This window comes from Pseudoliparis swirei, chromosome 21 (assembly GCF_029220125.1).
Source record: "Pseudoliparis swirei isolate HS2019 ecotype Mariana Trench chromosome 21, NWPU_hadal_v1, whole genome shotgun sequence".
Classification (NCBI taxonomy): domain Eukaryota; kingdom Metazoa; phylum Chordata; class Actinopteri; order Perciformes; family Liparidae; genus Pseudoliparis; species Pseudoliparis swirei.
Genome location: NC_079408.1, coordinates 3,503,449 through 3,517,157, shown reverse-complemented (window position 1 = coordinate 3,517,157; position 13,709 = coordinate 3,503,449). Strand labels below are relative to the sequence as shown.

At 42.0% G+C, this 13,709-nt stretch overlaps 1 protein-coding gene across 1 annotated transcript in view; it reads left to right on the top strand.

Moving 5' to 3' along the window:
• LOC130212030 (uncharacterized) overlaps nucleotides 1–6,269 on the top strand; it is a 7,571-nt gene extending 1,302 nt beyond the window's left edge. Inside the window, exons 2-4 of the mRNA XM_056443120.1 lie at nucleotides 3,531–3,655; nucleotides 5,150–5,509; nucleotides 5,613–6,269. Coding sequence (XP_056299095.1) covers nucleotides 3,538–3,655; nucleotides 5,150–5,509; nucleotides 5,613–6,034 — 900 coding nt within the window. The 5' untranslated portion in view covers nucleotides 3,531–3,537 and the 3' untranslated portion in view covers nucleotides 6,035–6,269. The remainder of the gene's footprint in view (nucleotides 1–3,530; nucleotides 3,656–5,149; nucleotides 5,510–5,612) is intronic.
• Nucleotides 6,270–13,709: the final 7,440 nt, after the last annotated feature.

The window sequence follows — 13,709 nt, the reverse complement described above, 5'->3', positions numbered from 1 at the left end:
CTTGTGTTTTCCTCTTGAAAATAAATCTGTAAACCTGTACACGGCAGCATCTCCAATGCCTTTTTTCAACCTGCTTTTCCAGCCCTCTGCCCTCTCCTGCCTGATGTACTGGCGGGTCGGGCCGCCCAGCTATCCGTAGCTGAAACTTTGGAAAAGATCAAGGAGAACCAACCTATTATTTGGGAGGGTGAACTTCCTCTATGCTACAACCATGCAGAGGCTGCGTCAGAATGGAACGGTTTAGCCCACTTTAAGAGAAGATGGACAAACGACAAATGTCAACAGTTCTCCCGACCGCCCAGTGAAGCGCTCACCGAACCTCCCGATTCTCCCGATACACCCACCCCGGCCTGTCCTCAGGGATGGTATTTCAAAATGATCCACCAGCAGTGCCCTGTAAACTTGTCACCTTTCGTGAAATTCCACCGCTTTTGAACTCAAAATAGGTCAGTCCTGGGGTCAACTGGCCTGCTGCCGCTGAGATTGCAGTGAGATGCCGGAGAGTGTGCAAGTGGTGCTCAAAGCAATAAAAACATCTTTGATGGGACGGTCGAGTCTCAGCTAACTGCGCCACCAGATGTCCACAGCGTTGGGAAGTTCAGGTTAGCCAATGAATTAGTCCACAAGATCTACTGTTGTCACGCTTGCACGTGTGCAGCGATGCATAACAAAGTACCCGTAAGCATGCTAAAACACGATGTGATTTAGCATATTTTTAGTATCGATGCTTCATTAAGAGAGCGATCAGAGCGCGACGCTGGCTTTCGTTCGTTATCGAGCTGTTCATGCTACCACTGCGCCAGCGCAGTTCACAGCGAGATGAAGAGGATGGAGCTTTTAGGAGACTCGATTTCGCCGAACAAATAATTTAATAAAGATGCCAGAAGTGAAATGTTTCTGAATCTGTAAAGTCTCCAGAATCTCTCCAGTGTTACTGCTCATCCCGATGAACTGTGGATCAACACGTCAGAGACTAACGGGCCTCCCCATAGTGTATCATCAATGCTATGAATAATGAATATGGAATACAAGTGTATTATTATTATGATGGCTCCGTGAAGCTTCATTCATATCTGGCTGTATTTTAAGACTAATATTACTGACATTCGTTATGTTAAATAAGTTGGTAAAGTGGGATCAATACAGATGTTTTATCGATTATTATTATAGACAAATATAATGTAGTCTCAGATTTATGGTATCATATTGTTTTTATGGTATTGTATTGAATTCTGGTATCGGGTATCATGCATATTTATGGCAGGTAATGTATAGAAGTACAAAAAAAAAGGAAGTTGGTTCATGAATTACTTTAACCATATTATATATAATGACACCGTATATTTTTATTGCTCATCTCCAGGCTGAGTCTGAGCTTTGGAGGACCTTTTGTTCTTAAAACTGTCAATTATCATTATTTAGCATTTGTGGTCAGAAATAACAAAATGACTGTAGTTAGGTTTAAAAAGCTTTGAGGCTTCCAAATAACGCGGATGTGGGCGTAGGTGACAAGTCTCCTGACAACAACAAAAAAGTCACCTGAAAACAATACAACGTATTGCATTGAAAATCTCAGTCGTAAATGGCTTTATTAACATGCATTCCAGCACAGTTGACGCTTAAAATGTTCATAACGCCAAAACGGTTATGGCATGTGGAGTGAAGCTCTGTGTGTTTTCTCTTTCCACAGTAAACATCGATAAAGAGAACACAAGCTATCAAGGTTTTAAGCTTTTGCTAGACAATCATTTCCTAAACGTAAATGCAACTTAATTGAGTTTATTTTAGTAAGTCTAAATTTGTAATTTTGGGTGAGTACCTGGGGCTCAAATTACAAATCGGCTTCATAGAGGGCTTTGTATACAACCATATAGACATCCCTCGTCCGAGAGGACTCCTAAGTACCGGAGATGTGAACAATATTTCCAGAAGTTTCTTTGTTAGCTCCTGGGTTAGCGTAGCAGCGCTCTGCCTCTGCTAGAAGCCATAACTCTGCTTTCATTTTACCGCTTGTAGCTCTTCTGTCAACTTTGTAAGGATTTACGAATGTGTTGACTCAATATAGCATTGCCTTTCATCCCGTTTTAGCACGCATTAACACTGACCAAGATTCAGGCATGAAAAACGGGCCAGGGGTGAAAAGGGGAGAAGGATAGTCATAAGTGGGCGACGACGCACGAACATCGACGTTGTATGGATAACTAGGAGGTCCTCCCATTCTGAGCACCAAGCCATTGATCGGCCCCAGTAATAATAGTAATTAGTGGCTAAATAAATAGTCACAGTATATAATATAGCTTCGTTCATGAACCAACGTCTTCAAGTCTCAAAAGTGCTCTGCTGAGCCACAGAGAGTCTTGCTCATGCCTCTACCTGGTTGTCACAATTTTCTATACCTTAGGTAACCTCGTGGCTCGCGAGCCATATATGGCTCTTCCTGGTGACGGCATATGGTTCCCCAGGAGTTCGTTGCCGGCGTTCCGCGCGCCGCATCGGGAAGGAGCAACAAAAGTCACCTGTCAAATATAGGTGGCGGGGTCCTGGGTAAATGTTTAAAGAAGTGGGATGGATTGTCTGATAGAATAAAAAACAGCAGGTCTTGAGCAACAGCCTCAGGAAACACAGCCTGTCAGCTTCATCAGAGAGTCTCATGAATCAAGCAGGAGCCCCTATGGCACCATCATGACCAGACGGCCTCCTGGAAAAACGCGCCGCTCGCAAAACCATATTGATTCCTTTGCATGGCGCGATTTTCGCACGCGCCTTTAAAATGCCACGCGGCGCGTTGTTTTGCGCTTTTCAGGGCGGCAAGCCGGAAGTTAAAAATATTCTCACCTTGAGGCGCGTGGAGGCGCACAGCTCATCAACGCTCACACTCGGCTAGCCAAGGCAGCCAATCGGACCAAGTGCAGTGGAGGCTTCCTCTCTCCTGTTTCTCCTGAGGAGAACCTCAGCGCTATATATTATATTAGGTATTTAATTACGGAAGATCTTTATAATTCTAAATCTGCTAAACACGACTAAACTGACTTCCTGCTCGGTCGGAAGTGCAACTGAAGCCCTCGCCATCGAGACACAACTCATGGAATAGATGGCAGGTATTCGCCATACTTTCCTTTCTTTTTATTATTATTGCGTTGAACCCAAAATCACTGCTTGGTTGCGCACGCAGGTCCGCTCCAGTTGGTGGTACACTGCGCTGCTTTTGCCCGGCAGGTTTTTGGCAAGGCGTTTTAAAGTGGCTGCGGCTGTTTTTGCAAGTCGGGTCTGTGACTGAGCTCATCGAGCTCCAATCGTATATATATATATATATATACATATATATATATGTGTGTGTACGGCAGGTGCACGAGCACGGAAGATGCACCGTGGGGCCTAATGAGGCCAGGCACGTGTTGTTCCCCTCTCAAAGTCCAGGCCTGTGTGGGCGCCCTCTGGTGGCGCAACGGGGCATTTCACCGTGAATGTTCGCCGTCCTCAGAACGGGGTGTGACTTTGGTCCTCCGTCTCCATCCTCATTTCGGTTACAGGGAGCAGATGAGCTGCAGGATGCTGCTGCTGCTCTTCATCTCGCTGCTCTTCATCCTCCCCTCCTGTGTCTGCCGTGAGTTCTCTCCCGTGTGGGTGAAGCCCTCCGGCCCTCAGAAACATGCAGGTGCGGTTTAAAGTAGGGCTGCAACAACGAATCGATAAAAATCGATTATTAAAATAGTTTGCAACGAATTTCATTATCGATTCGTTGTGTCGCGCGATTATTACGGCGCTCAAAAAGTCACGGAGTATAAACAAAGTTGAGTTGAGCCCAGAGCGGCGCAGGAGAAACCAGATGAAAGTGAGAGGAGAAACGGAATCACCATGTTATGAGAGCCAATCAGTGCTGGAGCTGCTCCTCTGCTGATGAATCTAATTACGCTGCTGCCGCTCACGTGGCGCTGGATGCGAAGTCATTCACGAAGTCGGAGAGACATTCACGGAGCTAAGTGCGCCTCTGGGTGACGTTAAGACCCAGACACCAGGGCGCTACATGTCACGACGTGTGTGTGGCACTTCCACAAGAGTAGAACGGTGGTTATTTATTCCGCGGGCGGATAGCGGCAAAAATATTTTTCACAGAGAGGTTTTCACGTACGCCTACTCGCTGTGAGCTGGCGCCGCGGCAGACAACATTTAACGAGATGAGCAGCGCTGCATACTCTGATCGGCCTTTTAATGAAGTATCGAAGACTAAAACTATTCTAAATCACATAGTTTTTAACGCACGTCGGTACTTCGCTAGTATCGCTTACATCGCAGCGGACAGCAGCAGATGGAGCGACTAACATTCTTCAAGCTAACCTAACTTCCCAAACGCTGTCGTATATCTGCTGAACGCTGATCAGCCGAGACGCTATTGACAAAGATACCGTTTTATTGCGAAGAGCACCACTTCACATTTTTTCTGCGTCAACGGCAGCGGGCCAGGTGAAACAAATAATAAATCGGAACGCTGCCTCTGATATTGTTCAGGGGGTCACATGGGGACCACTTATCAGCTCAGGAGAGGAAAGCTGTCAGTCTGTTTGTGACGGGTTCATCCACATGCTGACCAGTGAACAGGTTCATCACCATGGTGACCAGTGAACAGGTTCATCACCATGGTGACCAGTGAACAGGTTCACTACATGGTGACCAGAACAGGTTCATCACCATGGTGACCAGTGGGTCTCCAGGACCTTTCCATGACTAAACCAAATTTCCATGATTAAACATTTTGTGAAAACTCTGTCTATACGTGACAAAGTGAGAAGATGTAGTATTTAAAATAACAATGAGAATTCCAAAGCATACCCTGTGATATATACCGTGGTTTGAAAGTCAAACAAATTTGCATTACTTTTTCCAAATATTTTGGATTTTATTTTTAAAATTACTTTTCAGGGCCTGCTAATAGCCATTACTCAAAATTCCCAAGACTTTTCCAGGTTTTCCATGACCAACAAGTACGGACCCTGTTTTGAATAAAGGGTTGAAAATTAAAGTTTTTAGTTTTTTATCCGATTAATCGATTAATCGAGCAAAATAATCAATCGATTAATCGATTATCAAAATAATCAAGTAGTTGCAGCCCTAGTTTAAAGGCTCTGCTCCTCCCTCTCTGTCTCCTCCACAGGACCCTTCGTAGTGAACGTGACACAGAGCTCCTATCAGGCAGAGGAGAACCACAGCGCCACACTGGAATGGACCTTCACCACCAACACTGAGCGCCCCTCTGACTCCCCGGATGTCCTCTGTGAACTGTTAGCTGATATCAGGCCCTTCAACATATTGTATGTACAAGATGGAGTCCAGAACCCAAAGTATCAGGATGAACACTTTGCAGGACGAGTCCAGTGGGACCAAGACCTCCTCAGAGGAGGACGAGTCAGACTTCATGTGTCCAGACTCAGGACTTCTGACTCGGGTCAGTACTTGTGTGAAGTGTCCACAAGTTATGGGATGAACTTTGAGACGTGTCGGCTCAATGTCTCTGGTAGGTTGATTCAGTAGAACTCTTTAAATTTTCTTCTTCTTCGTCTTCGTCTTCTTCGTCACTTGAATTAATTAATCGTATATTTGTTCTGCTCTCTTTGCAGCAGTGAGGGATCGACCCGAGACAAACGGACCAGATGGGGGAAGAGATTCCTCAGGGACAGAAAGTCGCCCACAGCCAGAGAGTCGGGGACGGATCGTCCTCTACTGTGTACTGATGACAGCTCTTCTGGTTCTTCTGGTTCTTCTCCTCAGTGGACTGATAAGAAGTCCTACTCATGAGAGAGGAGTCCTCTGTGCAGCCATCAAGGAGCTGAAGTTCCTAAAGAGAGAACCCAAGAGGACTGACAGGCCTCTGCCTGGAGGACCCCCTTTAGAACAAGTCCTCAGTGAAGAGGGACTCCCTTCAGGATCGAAAGATGTTGACCTGCTGCTGGAGGCCAGTCCATCCAGGGCACATCTTGAGACAGACACTATTCACACTCACATTCACACATATGGGCAATTTAGAGTTCAATTAACCTGAGCATGTCTTTGGACTGTGGGAGGAAGCCGGAGAAAATCCCTGATTGAAAGATGTTGACATGCTGCTGTCCATGAAAAACATGGTATAACAAGTGATGTACCAAAACTATGATACATCATTTACGTAATGTATTTCTTTCGACTGACATTTTTAAAATATATTTATATATTTTTTATTTTAAAGTGTTACTGTTTTGTAATGTTCAAATCAAACTGAAATGTATTGTTTCATTGTTGCTGAAGGTGTTCTTGGTCGTCATTCTACTGCATTTCTAGTTAACACTGCAATCAAGATAATGACCATCAGGGGAGATCTTCCACGTCTGCAGGTTAAAGCCTTGACCACCAGGCTCTTTAAATGTTACTGATGAACACTTTTACTTTCTTTAATCTGTGAAACTTGTTTTTCATGTGTCATCCAGGTCTGTTTACGTCCGTGATTTCTTTTCTGTCTGGATTGTCTATACACCCCTATGCACGACTCTCTGTGGTTTCCAGAGTTCTTCAGCCACCGGCTGGTTCCCCCGGTGTCTGAGGAGAGGAACCACAAGTCCTTCCTTCCTGCTGCTGTCAGGCTGCACTACACACTGCAGTAGATCACTGGAGATCCTGGCAAACTCAGCACTTTACTTTTATTTTCCCGTATATTTAGTATTGGTATTGTTTTATATCTATTTTCATTGATACTCTGATGTGCACCGCTGCTGTGATTTTTGAAATGTTCCACTGTAAAATGAAGTAATATCATCTATTATATAGAAAATGGTTACTTCTGAAATCTCAGCTCTCTTCTGGTTCAACCGGGATGGATTAACGAACGGGCTTACTGGGCCCAGGCCCAGGGGCCCAAGTGAGTTTAGGGGGTCCCAGTCAGAGCCTCCGCATGTGACGTCACGCTGTTATTAACATTGTATTGATATGAATATGACATCGACGCGTCAGTAGCCGGTATATATGCGAGGTGTGTCATTCATGTTGCCAGTAATAGGCCCTCAATAGTCCTACCTCAGGGATGTGATTATCGAACGAGCCCACTGGGCACCAGGGGCCCAAGTGAGCTCAGGGAGCTTTTGCACCACACATAGACTATGCTGATTTGCACTACATGTTTCGTCAGCTTTACCTTTCTTGCTTCTCAGTTACTGGATTTTTGTAAATAGTTAATTTAAGAATTTAATAAATTATCTTTGAATCTAAACCCACTCGGGTGTGGTCTCCCCTACTATGTTATTTCCACTTTGAGTCGTGGTGGTTGTAAACGATTACAAAAGTTATTCATTTATCATATATAGATCTGTCTCAGAAAATTAGACACATTGTGATAAAGTTCTTTATTTTTCAGTACGCATTCAAAAAACAAACGTCATGCATTCTGGATTCATTACAAATCAACTGAAATATTGCAAGCCTTTTATTCATTTAATATTGCTGATTATGGCTTACAGCCAAGGAAACTCTAAAAATCCTATCTCATAAAATTAGAATATTTCCTCAGACCCAAGTAAAAAAAAAGATTTATAACAGCAAACAAAATCAAACATTTGAAAATGTCCAGCTAACGCACTCCAGTACTTGGTTGGCAATCCCGCACGGATTACTGCATCACGCGGCGCGGGCATGGAGGCAATCAGCCTGCAGCATTGCTGAGGGTTTATGGATGCCCAGGATGCTTCCAATAGCGGCCTTTAGCTCATTTGGCATTGTTGGGCCTGGTGTCTTTTCAGCTTCTTCTTCATAATAATTCCCTACAAATTTCTCTAGCAGGGGTTCAGGTCAGGGGAATTGGCAGGCCAATCGAGGACAGTAATGCCATGGTCAGTACACCAGTTACTGGTGGTTTTGGCACTGTGGGCAGCTGCCAGATCATGCTGGAAATGAAACTTCATCGCCATAGAGCTTTTCAGCAGACGGAAGTATGTAGTGCCTCTAAAATCTCTTGGTACACAGCTGCATTTACTCTGGACTTGATGAAACACAGTGGACCTTTCAACACCAGTAGCTGATATGGCTCCCCAAACCATCACTGACCGTGGAACTTACACTGATTTTCAAGTAACTTGGATTTGGCGCTTCTCTTTTATATGTTCTACCTCCTGATGGAGGGGAAGTCAATGATGGTCCTCTGGACAAAAGTCAGATCAGCAGTCTCCCCTATACTTGTGATTTAGTTTATTGAACCAAGCTGAGTGTTTTTCAAGGCTCAGGAAACCCTTTGTAGGTGTTTCGAGTTAATTAGACGATACCATGATTTGTTTAATACCCCACTAGTATACTTCCTTTTCATGATATCTCTAATATTTAGAGATAGGATATTTGAGTTTTCTTAAGCTAAAGTTTCATAACCCGCAATATTAAAAGAATAAAAAGGCTTGCAATATTTCAGTTGATTTGTAATGAATCCAGAATGCATGACATTTTTGTTTTTTTAATTGCATTACAGAAAATAAAGAACTTTATCACAATATTCTACTTTTCTTAAGACAGTCCTGTATAAATCAAGTCCCTGCTATCATATAATTCGCGTTATGTTGTCTGCTCAGCTCCGGTATCGTTGTTCCATACGGACTGTTTTGTTAGCGATTTTTTTTTTTTTGCGGGTGGGGGGCTCTTGATATCGTCCAGGCCCAGGGGCCCGTGGTTTTCGAATCCGTCCATGGGTTCAACAAAACATTGCATTAAATCAACCAATTAAATGAATACATATTTTTAATTAGAAAATCCGTCTTATCGACAATGCATACAAGGGTTATCAACTAATATTAATAAAAAGAAAATAATTGTTTGAACTCTCTCCACGATCAACTGGAACCAGAAGGTGCACTCGGCAGCAGGTTGTCGCCAGAGGGCAGCAAACCACCTGTTCACCAGTGTGGTCGAATAAACCAATAATAAATACAAACATTAATAAAAAAAAAAAACATCTGTCTTGTCTACAAATGTTTCACGCTGGTGTAAATAACGAATATTAAGCGAGAAGAGAATAATCAATTATTCCATCCTTATTGTGACGGTTGACGTTTTTACGTAAGAAACGTAAAACGAGATGGAAAGCCGGAAGAAGGCGTTAGCTTCTCCAAGATGGCGGCGACCATAGACAACAGCAATGCCGTTCAGGCGACAAAGAGTTAATCAGGGATCCCTCGAAGCTGTGTTCGTGCAAAGTGCAGAGGACGGTTAGCATGTACGTTGTGCACACGGCTCTACGAGGAGGTTAAACCGTTGAAAACGGCCGTTTGCAGTTACTTTGTAGCCGGTGTGTCGGCGCGTCACGCTGGCTACCAGCGAGTTAGCCTGGCCAGTTAACGAGAGCTAATCCTGCCAGTGTAAAAAGCGGGGCGGCCTCGCCTCCATCTACGGACATGGTTGTCTCAGCAAGCGACAAGCTTTGACGCTCTACTTATTTCTGATTTCTTATCTCAAGCATTTGAGTTGGGTCCACGTTGTTCAGTTTCGCGCATGCGTGTCTTCTAAATTATCGCTTCAGCTTGCCTCCTTTCTACTTTTAACTCGCTGCTAATATAAGAATTGAGATTCTCAACTTGGCTGGACATGCTTAGTCAAACTACGAGTAAAAGTAAAAATACGAAGTTATATATCATTAAAATGTAGTTAAAAAGGACTCAGCAGGCAAACATTTGACTTTCTATTAAACTTAACGGCTTTTCGGTTATTTTCTTCCGTAAAAAGAAGAAAACAAGTAAACATGTCTAAATTTAAGGCAATAAACCAATTATCATCTATATTTAAAAGTTTTTATAGCTGATTCATGCAAATATTAATGTCTAAAAACATAAAGCGGAGTTTTTTAAGATGATACAGTTATGTAATCTACAAAAGTAAGTGATTAAAAACCCTTGACTCTTAAGCTGTCAACTACATTTATGCACATTTTTAAAGGTTTTACAGTTTCATTTATAAATATTAATGTTAAAAATATGGCCATTTCAGTGAATATATACAATAATAGCTATTCAAAAACATTAAGTGAATAAAAAACCGTGGGACCTTAATGTGTGACAACAGTATTTATGCAAATTATCACTTATTAATTGTATAACAAAAATATTTTACATCACTTTGGATATTCATAAACAAAAATGTCCCCCATATGTGTGTGTATATATATATATGTGTGTGTGTATATATGTATATATTCAGTTCTTTTGAAATCAGTTTTATGGATTGTTATCAAAACGTTTATGTTAGAGTATTATGATTGTAAAACAAAACAATAAGCAGATGTTGTTATTGACTTTCTGATTCTTCCAGGGAGGATGTCGACTTTTCTGAAGCAGTCAAGCAACGAGACGGGCCGACTCGGCTCTGAGGAAGCTGGGATGAGCAGTACCAGAAATATAAATACATGGAGCCTCATCCTGTCCCAGAAGAAACTCAGGTAAACGCACCATTAGCTGCGTGGAAATCAACCCACGTGGAGGTTTGTCTCTTCTTCGAGCTTCATGTTGTCGGGTTGTGGGCTCAATGATTCCTGATATAATGTCATTAAAACTAGTTTCTTTACGAACACTTTTTTAAATTTATTGTTGGGAAAAAATTTTTATCATTACGCCGGGGCTCTTCAGACTCTGGGGGGTTTCTCACGGCAGGGGAAAGCGGGCTGAAACACAAACTATTGTTTTTCCCCGACCCAACCGGTTAATTTTCTGACACCCACTCGGACTGTCCCATTTTCATCAAGATTCCAGAAACGGCCTCTGCAGGGCTGAGGGACCTCCCTTCCCCCAAGGGCCCCCGGAGACGGGGTGCGCCCCCTCCGGACAACCCGGGCCGCCCGGTCCCGCGGAAGGGAACGGTGGACAAGTTCGGGGCCGACCGCGGGACGGAAAGGGGGAAAGGGGCCCCCCGGGCCAGTGGAACGAAGTTTTGGCCCCAAGGGTGAAGAGAAGGGAGATGAAAGAGGGAAGTAATTAAAAAAGACAGGCAGAAAACTTTTAAAAAGGAAAGGTTTTAAAAAGGTTAAGATTTTTCCTTTGGAAAAGGGGAAGAGGGGGTAAAAGGGGGGTTGACCTGGTGTGCGTGGCTTCCCTTCCTCCTTATAACGACCCGGTTGTGCTCCTTAAAAACAACGGTCACGCCGTGGTCTGGCAAGGGCTAAAAGGGCCTCCGCCTCTGGGGGCCTGGGGGAACAGGAGGGAAGGGCTTTTGGACCCCTCTCCCCCAAGCAACCTCAGAGGGCCACACGAGGTGGGGTATAATAATGTAATAAATATAATATTCCCCCCCCCCGGGTAAATTGTAAAATAAAACGTTTATAAATTTTGTAATTTTTGTCTCTGGTTTCCCCTGCCTCCGGGACGTACCCCGAGCTTTTCCCCCCTTCCACCACCAGTGGGCTTGCCTGGGGGGAGGAAGGGGGAAAAGGGGAGGAAGGAAAGGAAGGAAAGGGTAACAGGAGGAGGGCCCAGGAGGGTTTTAAAAGGGGGAATATAAATTTTTTTAAAAGAGACAAAAATTTTGTTTTTAACCATTTCTCATCTGCCTCCTGCAGTTTAACTAAGTTACAATGTTTCCCCTTTTTTTTTAAATTTGGGGATTTTCAATGTTTTTTATATTTTTTTGTTTTTGTTTTTTTCACTGCACAAATTGTGCAGTTTAGTTTTGTCCCTCCCCTTCATTTTTTGGGTATTGATGGCATCCCTAAGATGACGAGCATTTCGGTTTTTTGGAAACCTTGAAGAAAGTTTAGAAAAATTAATACCCTGTTGTAAACATATTTATTTAAAATGATATATTTATTTATAAATATATTTACAAAGGTTATAAATATTTTATTTATTAAATGTAATATTATTTAAAATATATTTATTTTATAAAAAAACAGATTTACACAAGTATAAATGGTTTAAACAGAACATTTATTTCCTAATTTACTTTATTTAACCCCCGTATGTAGAGGATGTGCTTTTTTTGGGTTTTGTTAGAAGAATTTAATGTTTTTCTCAACCGACCCAAGGTATAGATTACTATTGGCTCAAGGGATACTTGGACTTTTAACTAATTTAAACAAATGAAATGTTTAAGTTCTTTTCTCCCAAACAACATTTAAATGAGTAACTAATCTCTCATTATGAATTTTCATTTAGGAAAAACCTTAAGGTTCAACTATTCCCAAGCCACATCTTGCTGTAAAAATTTAAAGTATATAAATATTGTTTAACTTTTCCTTTTGTAAAGTTTAATAATGGGTTTAATTTATAAATAGAAAAAGTATTTTTTAAAAAAACATTTTTTTTAATATATTTTTATTATTTCAAAAGGGTTTAAACAAAAATTAATTTTTAAAAAAACCCCCCTACCCCCTCTCCCTGTGTATGGTGGGAGGGAAAAACCCGATTTATTGTGGTGCCTTGGGTGCTTGGGCCCTCCAAAAAGAAGTAATTTTTAATTAGGGGGGGTTTTAAATTCCAATTTAATGAAAAGGGTGAATTTTCCTGGTCAGAAACGTGCAAAAATTTTTGTTTTCTTTTTCCCCATTGCCCTTTTATTTTTAAAACGTATTAACTAATTAACTGCTTAAAACCCTTTCCACAGGGCACAAAACGGGAAAAATTGGGGAAAAGAAAGAGATTTTATAGGAAAATATTTATCAGGGAAAAGGAGCATAACAAACAAATTTTAAAAAAGGGAAAAAAGGGGGGTACATAAAATGGGAAAAAAAAGAAAAAGAGGGGGGGGGGGGTTTGTGGGAAAATAGGCTGGTGGGATTTTGGGGGAAATTGTTTGGTAGGGCGCACACGGAACCAAGGCGTTATTCCCTGCTTCTGCTCATTGGGGATTTAAACTTGGAAAGAAAAATTAACGTGAAAAAATTTCCCAAAAGGTGTGAAACTGTGTTTTTCTTTTAAAAAATTTATATAAAAAATTGTAGATAAAAAGTAAATATTCAATATAGCGGTCTATACCAGGGTTCCCTCCCCTGGGAAAAGTGTGAATGAAACATTTTTGGCCATTGGTTTGCAAACTGGTTTACCCGGAACTTTTTTGACTTTAAAACACACAATAACAAAACGGGAAAATAAAAAGACATTAAAGACATAATTTTCATGAAGAATCATCAAACATCCTGAAGCCCCCAAAGCGCCCGAAAGGGCCCAAAAAGCCTAATAAGGTGACCAAGAGAAGAAGAGGCGCAAGTCCAGGAAGAGGCCCCCCATCTCTGAAAAATGAAAGGTCCACCCGTCCGGGTTTCCCCCAAGGCCATGGGCATAAAGAATGTTGTGAAAATCTTTTGGGGGCCCGGAGGGCCCCTTTCCCCCCCGGCCCCAGTCAATTAGAACCAACAAGGAATCTTAAGGACATGCACATAACATACATTACTTTCAGTAACTTCAGACTTTAAAACATTTCAACAGTGCTTATGCATAAACATGAAATACAAAAAGTCTGGTTTGCAAAAAGCCTCAAAGATGTAATCATGTCTCACTCACTGACCTTCTGATTACAAAAGCTGCTCTACAAGTCAGAGTCTTGAGGAGCAGCTTTATAATACAAATAAATAAATTAAACAAGGGTAATTAAAAAAGATTCACATATTCAATATTAACTTTTCTTCTGACTATATTATAAATACTGAAAAACATGAAGCAGCACTCACTTCAACCTTAGTGACCACTGACACAGACCTGATGGAGGAATTCATAATAGGGGAACTGGGG